The sequence below is a fragment of the Triturus cristatus genome, chromosome 4_1 (genome assembly GCF_964204655.1).
Source record: "Triturus cristatus chromosome 4_1, aTriCri1.1, whole genome shotgun sequence".
In the NCBI taxonomy this organism is placed as follows: Eukaryota; Metazoa; Chordata; class Amphibia; order Caudata; family Salamandridae; genus Triturus; species Triturus cristatus.
Window position 1 is genome coordinate 859,612,706 of NC_140585.1, and position 13,685 is coordinate 859,626,390.

Genomic DNA, 13,685 nt, shown 5'->3' on the forward strand with positions numbered 1-13,685 from the left:
CTTAATGAAACTACAGAGTTTCCATATCCAAGTGAGATCCTTGACTACACATTGGTGGCAAGTACCAAAAGCAAGAGTGTGGGAAGTAATACTACAGGAGTACTCTTTAACATACTCCTACATGCCTTTGTAAATCGTCATGAAACACTCAACACCCTATTAGAAAAACTGCAAACTGGGCAATGTCCTTTCTATGTGTTCAAAGTGTAGATGAATAGTGCTTAAATATTTCGAAGTTATTGCCATTTTAAATGTTTTAAGGTCAATTCACAAAGGCAGGTTTTATAGGAGCACTACTCTGCATACTCCAAAATGTCTATGTGAATGAATTTTTATAAGCTCATCAATGCATTTCAGGAAATTAGTAAACAATAACTGCAAATCACACCTGAGTATCAGAACTACAAACTTCTTCAACAGCTCCAAACTCCACCATTTCTTCCCTTATAGTTTTAGGTTCACCAACCTGTAAATTAAGATGGTTTGTAGTTATATGTTTTTGCACAGAATTTCGTCACATTCTTTTAATTCTCAACTATATCTGTTGGGTTCATCGGTTACTCTGTTTCTACATGGCAAACACCCAGCCCTCCCATGTTGACTAAACTACATCTTCAGAACCTCCTATCTCCAATCTACCATTCTAGTGTACTGTTACACTCATGTTATTGTGTTTGCTCCCAAATGAAACCAAGTATACAATATTCCTTTGTGGCCTTTCATGAACATGCCACCTACAGACAACTAAAATTTCACTTCTTTACAACACTGTCACAATCTAGTATTTATTATTAAATACATTTTGTTTCTGTGGCATTAATTCTCTCACATATGCCTGCTGCTGAAAGTTCTTATGTCCGAAAGATCCCTACAATTTTCATCAAATTTATGCGTACAACCTCTTCCACGGTTAAAGCTCACTCTGTTTAAAATTGTCTTCTGTGGGTTTCTAAAAACAGCTATGTTAAAGTTTATCCAGAATTCTGCATACTACCTTCTAAATAAAATATTCCTGTTTCTTCCTCGCTTACTTCTTTTACATCTTGACTGGGTCACTGTCTTCCAAATATTTATGTAAAAATAATGAGTTTTGATTAAGGTTCCAATTGTTTACAATTGTCTTCTGTGGTTTTCAAACTGTTCTATCGAAGTGTATTTTAAAATAATGATTTTCTGTAATGAAGTGTTTCCACGAATACTAAACGAAATCACAATGTGACAGCTTAATGCAGATTTAATTATGTTCCATGTAACATCTTGCACTTTTCTTGGATAGTTCCAAAAGGGCCGTCAACAGCCCCAAAATGTTCGGTCTCTTTACCTGCCCTCATTAGAGAACTGCACATGTAGTTTTCCATCCCGTACTTTACTCTAGTAATCCCTAACTTCTATATTTTCTTTGGGTGCTGAATCTCAATGCTTCTCAGAATATATTGCATGAGAATGGACTTTTTTAAGACGAACAGCTGATTACCAAATGACAATTTTACAGTAAAGTATCTCATCACTTTCAAGTTACGTTTTCTGGAACATTTCTGTTATTGTTGGTTGGCAAACACAGGATATTACGCAACAATCGAACTACAGCTAAGCATATTGATTTTGATCATGTTCTTAAGTTTCATAATATTGATATGATGTGACTTCTAAACCTTAATTAATTAGTGATCCAGATTTTCATTTCCTCAGCAGTCTCATATTTTCAGTGACAGGGAACATATGATATGGGTCAGAAACGTACAGTACAGTAGTTTATGAGTGAGGTCTATGGCATATGCCTTCCCAAGAAGCACTGGCCATGTACCTCTTAAATTTACTACGTGCGTAAAAGTAAACTCCCAAACTTGAGTAAGGAGTGAAGAGTGGCGAATTAAAACATCAAGCTTAGCCAGGAGAAGCGCTGTGTTGGCTTCTGTTGTTGCTGCTGCCTCTACTAGGATGTAGATGCTTCAGGGGTGGCGGCCTTAGCACCCACCATGTTCTAGAACCTAGAAAGGGATCGTAGGTGGAAGGGGTCTGAACAGCTCCCATCGTCTTGGCTGTGTCCCTGTCCTTTTTATTTTTCTTGAGCATCTGACCAACCTACGATCGATGAGGTGCTCCCCTTAAAAGGGCAGGTTGAAGATATGCTGTTGAAACTCCGGCTTAAAGCCAAAAGCCTGCCGCCAAGCATGGCATCTAATAAGGACACTTGAATTTATGCCCTGCACTGCAGTATCAACTTCGTCTATGGTGCACTGAATGGTGGTGTTGGAGATGACCTTTTCCTCAAAAATGAGATCATGGCTCTGTTTCTGGAATTGATCTGGGAGGTATTTGAGGAGCACGCCCATCTCATCCCAGTAGGCCCGATCCAACATGGAGAACAGTCTGTTGACGTTTGCAACTCAACAGTGAGTCGCTGGTTGGGTAGCAACTCGCTTGTCAGCTAAATCAATCTTCCTGTTCTCCTTATCTGGCGGAGGTTGATCACCAGTGCTCTGGTCATTTGCGTGCTCAATGGACCACTAATGAGTCCATGACAAGTTGACCATAAACGTATGGAAGTGTCGGAGGGTGTAGGTTTATATTTCTTATCAACCCTCGGTGTGAGTACCCTGGCCTGCACAGGCTCATTGAAAGTCTAAGGAGTGGTTTTCAATTTGTTTTTAAGCATGGCGAGGAGCTGCAGTGAGTGCTGGGTGGTAGACAGCATTTTTGAAAGGAAGTCCTCATCTTCCTGGACCTTATGCAACTCTACCTTCTGGAAAGGGGCAGCCCTGTGAATAACCTCATAATAGGAGGTAGCATTGTCTGGAGAGCATGGTTTGGTGGGGTAGAGGTCTTGGTCAGTGTCCCGAGGTGGGTCGACGTCATAGTTGCCCTGACCCCCGGGGTCAAATTGGGCATCATAGGGAACTAGCGGGTAGGATGGACCCTCCGTCTGATGAATGTAGGGAACCCTCCGGTGGATGAGGTGGAGGGGGTCCCTGTGAGGGTGGTGAAGTGGGACGTGTAGAAGGGGGAGAGGATGATGGAGGAGGACGACTAGTACCCATGTCCTGATGTTTCCTGGTTTAGGCTAGAGAAGGCAAGTTCCTCCTCGAAAGTCAGCTTCCTCTTGTGAGGGATCGTGTCCTGGACCTTTGGAGGGGACGTAGTGACAATCTTGGCAGTCTGCGGGTGGGTGAAAGGATTATTCTACTTACCCTTTAAGAATCTGTTCTTGGCATGTTGTGCTGTAGAATCACATGCTTAGCATAAGTCCGCCATTTAGTGTTGGGCTTGAATGATTGCAAGTTGTTTTTGTTAGAAGAAGTTTTTTTGAGTCATGAGGCTGTAAGACTCGTCCTCTGTGTGATACTGCGATGGGCATCGACTCCATTGTTTTGTTTTGCCACAGGTGGGTGAGGATGGAGTTAGAGTAAGTTACTGCCTGAAGCTCACTTACATGTCTGAGTGAAGTGATAGCTGTTAAAAATGCTACCTTCCACGATACGTACTGGAATTGGCAGGAATGTAGTGGCTCAAATGGTGGTCCCATGAGCCTTGTTAGTACAAGGTTGAGATTCCAAGCCAAGCTGGTGCAAGTGTGGGTGGAATTACTCTTTTAAGTCCTTTTATAAATGCTTTAATGACTGGTGTAGGAAGCTGGCTCTGTATATGGTATTACCACTAGGTGGTTATACCGTGCATAGAATCCAGATATTCTCTAAAAGTGTACAGCGCTCAACGTAAAACCCAAAGTGCTCTACTAGTAGTAGTGTGGGCAAGCAGCCTTAGGCCTAACACAGGAGTGTAAGACATTTATTGCACAACATTGACCAATAATGGACACACGACTCAAAAAGGAGATCCAGACCAATTTTAGAAAATTATACTTTATTCGCATTTTAAGACCAAGATCTTCGTAATAGAGTAAGTATGTTTATAAAGAAAAATACTTTTTACTTTGTAAAATAGACACTTAGAATCTTTTTAGAACAGTTCAATGTTATCCTATGGGGAAAACAATATCGCTATTAAACAGGCACTTACAATTCCAGGATCGGGACCAAAGTTCGGCAAGGGTCAAGTGAGTACCAAAACTGCACCTCCAGTGGCACACAAGTGGCCGGATGCAGAGGTCAAAATCAGAGTTCGTCCCAATGCTTTTCAATAGCGACTGGGGGTGCCTGCGGCCACACTGCTTGCGGGTAGGTAAATCGGTTGCAGAGGCCAAGCTTTGGGGGTTAGGACTGGCACAGGTGAGGCCAAGAAGCAGCACCAAACATACACCACCAGCTTCACAAGGGGAGGTGGGTGCAGGGTGCAAAACCAGCATCAAGTACCCAATGATTTTCTATAGAGATTCTTCTTTTGGCAAACAGGTTGCAGGCATTGCACCATAGGTTACAGTAGGGAGACCAGAGAGCAGAGTTAGGTAGAGATGTAGGTGGTCATAGGGGCACCATCTGGTCAGCTCACCAAGGCCCAAGGGCTTCCGGTGCAAGGGTGCCTTTCGACGTCTTCTTACTGGAGCCGGTCGCGGTCGGTGGGAGCCTCTGGATTCACACTGCAGGCGCTGCTGTGGAAATCAGGAAAGGTCAGTGAACGCTGGACACGAGGTCAGGATCGTTGGGGAGACTTCACTGCAAAGGTAAGCCACTCAGACTTGGGCCATGGGCATCGGGTGAAGGGTGGGCAGGGATCGCGATTCCAGCTGGATCCGGAGACCTTGGAGTCAGTTTCTTCTGGACAAGTCCGCTGTCCAAGGGAGAGTGGAGTCTTTTTCGAAAGCAGCAGTCATCCCGGAGTTTCAGAGGTCGCTGGCTGCAAGACAGGTCGCAGGTTAACAGAAGCTGAAGACTGGCCAGTAGGGCTGGGGCCAAGGCAGTCGTCGTCTTAAGTCTTCTCTGCAGAGATGTCTTCTTTCTTCTTAGGTCATCACAGATCTGGTTTCTAGGTCTGGGGGAGCCACCTAAATACTAAGTTGAGGGCCGTTTTATGGGAGTAGCAGGTAGGACCAAGGGGCACATTACCCGAGGTGACTACAACCGCTTTTAAGATGGTTGGGACTCATGTGCTTCACCTCGCCTCCTCCACATTAGGGGTGGAGTTGGTAAAGGTGGGCACACCTATTCTCCTGAGATCTCCCACTGGTTTCCCCACCAAAGTGGGGGTGTAAATCAGGGGCTGCCATCTGCTACAAGCAGCAAAGGCTGGGGGGTCACATTACAAAGGCAGCAGCCTTTAAAGCTTCCCTTTTTGAGCACTGGCCCATCCTGGTGGAGGAGGTGCGATACCTCTGCCCAGGATGTGCAATGTTTCTGGTCCCAGAGAGCAGGGGTTCTCGACCCAGGGGTCCAGAAACAAGTCTGGTGGTGGGTGGCTGCCTACAGTCGGTCAGAGACCACACCAGGGTTCGTAGGTTTTCAAGGAGCACCTTTGAGGTGCCCTCTGGGTACACTGTACAATAAATCCTACACTGGTATCAGAGTGAATTTATTGAAAGGAGTAGTTTGGTACAAAACACACCTGTGTTCAGTGAAGCCATCATGGTGCTGTGGGACTCGAGTTGTCGAGTTTCCAGCCCATGTACTCTCTATGGCTTCCCTGGCACTTACAATATTAAAGAATGGATCCCAATATTGTAGGGGCATATCTGCTCATGCAGATATGCCATCACCTGTGGCATAGTGCACCCCGCCTTAGGGCTGTGAGGTCTACTTACCTATGCCTTCATGCAGTGCTGGCTGGCATGGCACCCAGGCAGGGTGCCATGTGGACATTGGCTTTTTCTCCCTCACAAGAGGCATGCAAACTGCAAGGCCAGTGGCATCATCCCAGGAGACCCTCTTCAGCTCCAAGGCAATAGGCAGCCAGGGTACCATTCACTAAGGTCTTACAGGGGGTAGAAGTGGCAATTGGGGATTTGTTTTCAGGGAAGAAGCACTGGCACAGGGGGCCTGGTTCGCAGGGACCCTGTACACTACAATTGAAACCACATCAAAACCAGGCAAAAATTTGGGGGCTAACCATGTAAAAAGAGGCACTTCCTCACAACTGGTATCTTAAATAAAGATATATGTTGTTTGTTTTGGAGATAGGCTGCAAGGTGTAAGCGTATTGAAGTATAGGCTAGATCGGAGTTTTGGTTTACTTTTTGAAGCTGGCAGTAGAGGACAAATCGTTTCTATTTGGCATCGTAGCACTTTCTGGTTGTAGGCTTTCAAGCTTCTTTAAAAATATCCATGCACTGCTGTGGCAGGTTTAGATACTTCAGGAGCCATATGGCAGGGTTCATTTCTTTGGGATTGGGATGTCTGATTTCGCCATGGTTCTGTGTGAGAAGGTCCAGGTTGAGGGGAAGTTTCTCGTGTGGAACATGCGAGAGTTCCAGTAGGGTGGTGAACCATGGTTGACAAGCCCAGGTTGAAGCTATTAGTACTAGGGTGAGGGAGGTCTGCCTGAGCCTTCTGATCACAAATGGAAGTAGTGGGAGAGGTGGAAAAGTGCAGGCAAATATCCCTGAACAGTTCATCTATAGAGCATTGCCCTTGGATAGTGGGTGTGGAAACCTGGACGTGAAGTTTGGGCATTTTGTGGGGTTGCAAACAGGTCTATTTGTGGAAAGCCCCACTTGTGAAAGTATGGTAGGATGACTTTGGGGTGGAGTTCCTATTTGTGGACTTGTTGCTGCATCCAGCTAAGGAGGTCAGCAACTTGATTGCTTATATCTGCTGCGTGTTCAGCTAGGAGATGAGTGATGTGAAGCTAAGCACCAGGTGGTCTGCGCTAGGTAGGATAATTATAGAGAGTAGGTCCCTCCCTGTTTCTGTTGACAGAACATGATTCTCATGTTTTCATGATCAGTATGACCATAATTATTAGGGGAGTTAAGTTAGGAACGCTTTCAATCCTAGGTGAACAGCTCGAAGCACTAGGTAATTGATATGGAGATCCTGGTGTTTGAGGTACCATATACCCTGAATCGTAAGATTTGAATGTGAGCCCCCCAAACCGTCAGAGAAGCATCTGCTGTAAGAATGGGCTGGGGAACTCGGTCTAGAAACAGCTGCCCCTTGGACAGGTTTTGGGATTGATTTCCATCACTGCAGAGAGTGATGTGTGCAGCTGTCTATCAACACTAGATTGTGTGGTTGACCCTGTGACTGATCCCATTGACGTGAGAGTCATTCTTGCAGAGGTCACATAGGTAGGTGGGAATGTGGGACTACTGCGATGCAGGATGCCATCATGGATAAAAGGCGCATGATTGTCCTGACTGTTTTGAAGCCTGGTTTGAAACTGTTGGGCTAGTGTTTGAATGTTTTGTACTGTGGCTACGGTTGGAGGTGCAATTTTTGTATGTTGATGATAAACCCTACACGATGAAGTATGGTGATTATTTTTTGTGTATGTTAGTTGTAAACGTTGGAGCTGTTGGCTTTTATAGGCCGATCGTCCAAGTAAGGAAATATGTGAATGTTTTCTCTGGGCAAATGTACTGCTACCACTGCTAGGCATTTTGTGAATACCTGTGGTGCAGTGATGACTCTGAAGGGAAGCACTTTGAATTGACAGTGTTGTCCCTGGAAGACAACCAGTAGGTATTTGAGATGAGCAGAATGGATGGGTATATGAGAGTAGGTGTACTTTAGCTCTAATGGAGTCGAATTTTTATAGTAGTGGTATTACTTCCTGAAGGGTTACCATGAGGAAGTGTTCCAATAGAATGTAGTGATTTAGGGTCCTGAGATTGAGAATGTGTCAAAGTGAGCCGTCTTTTTTGGGAATAAGAAAGTACAGTAAATTTACTCCTGTTCCTTAAGGATGAGGTTGGACTAGCTCTATGGCTCCTTTGAGTAAGAGAGCGGTTATCTCTTGTTTGAGAGGCGCTTGGTGTTTTGAAAGTTGTGCTTGCAGGATGGAATATTTGAAGGAATTGTGATGAGCTCCAAACGAACAAGTTACTTACCTTCAGTAACGCTTTTTCTGGTGTATACAATATCTGCCTGTGGATTCCTCACCTTGTGAATATCCCCTGCGCCAGCATTCCACGGAATTTGTTCCCCAGCTCTCTACGCCGACGTTGACGTCATAATACCTCGGCTCCGCTCATGACTCCGTATGACGTCACCGGAGCCATAAGAGAGCCACGTCGGCGTGATGACGTCAGTTCCACCCATATTTTCCGTGCCTCCGAGGCGAACAGGTGGACCGACAACAGATTCAAAGTATACACAGTATACAATATTCGAACAAATATACATAGTATATATACAAAAAGGAAAGCTAAGGAACAAAAGCATTTCCCAGATAAAACAACATGTCAAGCAAGGCATCCTTTAAGCTATACAAAGGTGGACAATGGTGAGGCGGGTGGGCCAGTGAGGAATCCACAGGCAGATATTGTATCCACCAGAAAAAGCGTTACCGAAGGTAAGTAACTTGTTCTTCTGATGGATACATCTGCCAGTGGATTCCTCCCCTTGTGAATAGATTCCCACAGCAGTCCCACTCCCGGAGGAGGGTGTCCACCTTCCTATACCAAAACGTTGTGCACGACAGAGTGCGCAAAGTGGCCCTCCCTCCTCATCTCAGAGTCTAAGCAATAATGCTTTGCGAAAGTATGGAGGGTGGCCCAAGTTGCGGCTTTACAAATGTCTGCCACAGGAACACCCCTGGCCAAAGCAGAGGTAGAAGATTTAGCTCTACTTGAATGAGCTCTAATACCCTCATGAGGAACCTTACCAGCAAGGGCGTAGCAGACCTTGATGGCTAGGATGATCCACCTGGACAGAGTGCGCTTGTGCACAGCTTTGCCTTTAGATTGTCCAATATAGCCCACGAAGAGCTGATCGTCCAAACGAAAGTCCTTCGTTCTGTCCAAATAAAACCTCACAGCTCTTTTAGGGTCCAATCGGTGAAGTCTTACCTCCTCCTTGGAAGGATGAGGATGTGGATAAAACACAGGGAGAGTAACGGACTGCCCCAGATGAAAGGGAGTAACTACCTTAGGTAGGAAAGCAGCCCTGGTCCTAAGAACCATCCTTTCAGCATGTAAGGATAAAAATGGGGGTTTTGAACTAAGAGCCTGAAGCTCACTCACCCTCCTTGCCGAGGTTATGGCTACAAGAAAGACTGTTTTAAATGACAACAGCTTCAAAGGACAGGTATGAAGGGGCTCAAAAGGGGACTCCATCAAAAAAGTTAAAACAAGATTAAGGTCCCACTGTGGCATTACAAAGGGAGTAGGTGGAAAACTATTAGTAAGGCCTTTGATAAATCTTAAAACAATAGGAGATTTAAATAACGACGGCTGATCTGGAAGACACAGAAAAGCCGATAAGGCTGATAAATAGCCCTTAACCATAGCCACAGCACAACCCTGCTGAGCCAAGGAAAGAGCAAATTGAAGCACATTAGAAAGATGGGCTTTCAAAGGGTCACTAGATCTCTCTCCACACCATTTTACAAACTTAAACCATCTATAGGAATAAACAGACTTAGTGGAGTGTCGCTTGGATGATAATATAACATCCACTACGTCCGGCGGGAGAGAGCAGGAACTCAGGTTACCCCGTTCAATCTCCAGGCATGAAGGTGCAGGCTCTGGAGGTGGGGGTGTAGAACCTGCCCCTCCGACTGCGAGAGGAGGTCTGCCCTGAGCGGGAGACGGAGCGGAGGGTGCGATGAAAGGTGAAGTAGATCTGTGTACCACACCCTTCTTGGCCAATCCGGGGCGACCAAAATAACTTGGGCCCAGTCTTGGCGAATCTTCCTCAGAACCCGAGGAATCAAAAGGTATGGGAGGAAACGCGTAAAGGAGATGTGAGCTCCAACTCAACTGAAACACGTTCCCCAACGCCCCCTACAACGGAAACTGGAGACTGCAGAATGACGGGCAATGCGCATTCTCGCGAGTGGCAAACAGGTCCATCCGAGGAGTCCCCCACGTCCGAAAGACGTGACGAACCACCTCCGGATGGAGCCTCCACTCGTGGTCGGCAGAGAACTGTCGAATGAGACTGTCCGCACGTATGTTCAGCACTCCGGCCAGATGATTCACCATCAAGCAATCCGATGATCCTGAGCCCAGGACCAGAGCCGCAATGCCTCTCTGCAGAGACGGTACGACCCTACTCCTCCCTGCTTGTTGACATACCACATCGCGGTAGTGTTGTTCGTCAGGACTTGAACCGACTGACCGTGAAGGGAAGGGAGAAAGGCCTTGAGCGCCAAACGTATCGCCCACAATTCCAGAAAATTGATATGAGACAATCTTTTCTCTGGAGACCAAAGACCCTTGATCTCCAGATCCCCCAGATGAGCACCCCACCCTAAGGTGGAGGCATCCGTTATCACTGTGGCCACCGATGGAGGAAGATGAAAGGGCTTTCCTTGAGACAGATTGCCCCCCACGCTCCACCAGACAGATCCGCTGCAGCCTCTCTGGTGATCCTGATCAACTCCCTGAGATCTCTGTTGTGCTGATACCACTGCCTGCGGAGGCACCACTGGAGTGCCCTCATGTGCCAGCGTGCATGGTTGACCAACAGAATGCAGGAGTCGAACAGACCGAGCAGGCAAAGGACCTTCAGAACTGGAACAACCGCTCCATTGTGGAATAAAGGGATCATTTCCTGAATATCGAGAATTCTTTGAGGAGGAGGAAATGCTCGACATACAATAGTGTCCAGTACCGCCCCTATGAACAGGTTGCGTTGAGAGGGCACCAGGTGAGATTTGGGCACACTGATCGAAAAACCCAAGTCGAATAACAGTTGAGATGTTACATGCAGATGATGTTGCACCATCTCTGGGGACTCTGCTTTCAGAAACCAGTCGTCCAGGTAGGGAAAGACCGGAATCCCCGACCTCCTGAGATGAGCAGCCACCACTGCCATCACCTTTGTGAAGACTCGAGGTGCAGTAGTAAGACCAAACGGGAGGACCGCAAACTGGTAGTGTTGCGACCCAACCGTAAAACGGAGATACTTCCTGTGCGACTTCAGGATTGGGACGTGGAAATACGCATCCTGCAAGTCGATCGACACCATCCAGTCTCCTTGCTGCAACGCTTGAAGAACCTGTGCAAGGGTTAGCATCTTGAATTTCTCTTGTTTCAGGTAAAAATGCAAGACTCTGAGGTCCAGGATTGGACGCAATCTGCCGTCCTTTTTGGGAATCAGGAAATACCGGGAGTAGCATCCCTGACCCCTTTCCTGCTCTGGAACCACCTCTATTGCACCTTTTTGAAGCAATGCAAGAACCTCCTTCTGCAGAAGAAGCAGATGGTCCTCTGAGCAAAAACCTTGGCAAGGAGGGTAAGGGGGAGGAAACTCCCGAAAGGGAAGGGCGTACCCATTCTCTACGAGGTTTAAAACCCAAAGGTCCGTCGTGACCGATTTTCAACCCCACAGAAAGTGGGACACCCGACCCCCCACAGGTCTCACATGATCTAGGATGGGGGATCTAAGGCTGCTTCCCTGAAGCCTCATTGGGAGCAGAGGAGGCTGAGGATGAGGAGGGATTGCGGCCAAAACCTCTCCGGCCCCTTTGTCTTCCTATATATGATCTATAGAGAGGATTTTGCTGCTGTTGTTGCTGCTGTTGCTGAGGCTGACGGAAGGAACGAAAGGGTGACCTCCCAAATCCTCTATACTTCCTGAAGCCAAATCCCTTAGCCGGCATCTGCAACCCCAAAGATTTTGCAGTAACCATGCTATCTTTAAATCTCTGCAAGGCGGAATCAGCTTTTTCCCCAAAAAGCTTTTCCCCATCGAAAGGCAAGTCGACTAGAGTGGCCTGAACATCAGCAGAGAAGCCGGAAGAACGAAGCCAAGCCTGCCTTCTAGTGGTTATTGAAGATCCCATAATTCTAGCCACGGAATCAGCCGTATCTAGGCCCGACTGAATAACTTGCCTAGCAGCAGCTGGAGTGTCTGCAACAACCTCCATAAAAGAGGCTTTCTCCTCTTCAGGCAGTTTAGGGGCTAACTGCTTCACCGAGTCCATCAAAGCATGAACGTAGCGCCCCAATAAACAAGTGGCATTAGTCGACTTAAGCGCCATGCTTCCAGATGAAAAGACCTTTTTAGCTGATTGTTCAATCTTTTTAGAATCTCTGTCAGCTGGTGCTTGAGGATAGGCGCCTGAAGATTGCTTCGAGCAAGAAGCTTGCACTACAAGGCTCTCTGGTGAAGGGTGAGAGGAAAGGAAGCTCGGGTCCCCCGGAGCTACTCTATACCTCCTTGCCACTTGTCTGGAGACTGCAGGTGAAGAAAGTGGCTTGCGCCAAACGTCCATAACAGGCTCTAAAATAGCCTCATTAAAGGGCAACAAGGGCTCAACAATTGAAGATGGTGAATGAAGGACTTCAGTTAAAAGGTTTGGCTTGCACTCTGCAGAGGGCAAATGTAAGTCCAACAACTCTGCAGCCTTCCTGATGGGAGCCAACTCTTGTGGAGGAGAAGATCTGGCAGACGAATGCTCCCATTCTGGAGTAGTATCAAGTCCACTTGCATTTTGAATGCCCTCAAACTCATCAGTGGAATCACCAACTTCACCTTCCTCCCTATATTGTTACTCCTCCATAATCCTCTGAGCCTCTCTCCGAGAACGGATCCGAGGGCGCGGCGTCGGCGGCGCCGTACGCGGAGTCGGTGGCACCGAACGTGGAGTTGGCGGCGCCGGGGGAGTAGGTGGCGCTGGATGCGGCGCAGATGGAGTCGGCGCCGGCGTCGTTGGAGGCTCCGAAGAAGGCAAACGATCCAGTCGAGGCCGGGAGGATGGATCTCCAGACGGCGTCGGGAACTGCCATGAAGGAGCCATCGGCAAGAAGGGCATAAAAGGTGCCTGAGCATAATGTTGCGGCATGCCCAAAGTATAAGCCATTGGACCCACGGGACCAGAAGGTGCGCCGGATGGGAAGGCAGCTCTTTGGAAAACCCCATACATAGCATTGAGGAAATGTGTCGGATCCGCACCCGGAGTCGGGAAATGCGGGTATGGGTTCGACTCTGAATCCGGTTGAGGAGTAGCAGGAGCCGGAGCCGAAGTATCCTCAACTGGAGCCGCAGGTTCAGCTGGCACTGGAGAAAGATCTTCCACCTGCTCCGGCTCGGCGTCGGAAGCTGGAGACTCCACTGGCGCCGGTGACTGCGCCGGAGTCAACCGGGGCAAAGGTGTCTTCTCCGGAGACACACGAGGAGAAGGGGAAGGCGAAGAAGAAATTAATTCCTTACTACGACGCCGAGGCGACGGCAACCTCGAAGCCTTACTCTTCGACGATCGGCGCAGAGAGCTATGCTTCCTTTTCTTTCTGTGCCTCCTCGACTTCGAAGAGTGCAAAGTCGACGACTCCGGCTTCGATTTCTCCTTTCCTTTTTTGCCTATGCCATGAAGAGTTTCGCTTCCCTCTCTTTCAGGGCCTTGGGATTCATCTTTCTGCAGCAGGAGCAGTCTTCCACATCATGGTCTGATGAAAGGCACCACAAACAATCTTCGTGGGGGTCAGTGATGGACATGCGACCCCCACATTCCCTACAAGGTTTGAAACCGAACTTCCTCGTCGAAGACATAGTAAATCCAGAAACAGTAACCCACTGCAAGACAGCAAAGTAGCAGGAGAGTGCTGGAAAACCGTTATGCGTCGACGGCGCGGCAAAAAAGGGAACAGATGTTATCACGCCGACGTGGCTCTCTTATGGCTCCGGTGA

The 13,685-nt window shown here is 47.5% G+C and overlaps 1 protein-coding gene across 5 annotated transcripts in view; it reads right to left on the minus strand.

Moving 5' to 3' along the window:
- Positions 1–13,685, minus strand: part of TASOR2 (transcription activation suppressor family member 2) — a 1,022,580-nt gene that overhangs the window by 156,409 nt on the left and 852,486 nt on the right. For all 5 annotated transcript variants that reach the window (XM_085653577.1, XM_085653574.1, XM_085653576.1 and 2 more), the window contains one exon: positions 389–466. In XM_085653577.1, coding sequence (XP_085509703.1) covers positions 389–466 — 78 coding nt within the window. The remainder of the gene's footprint in view (positions 1–388; positions 467–13,685) is intronic.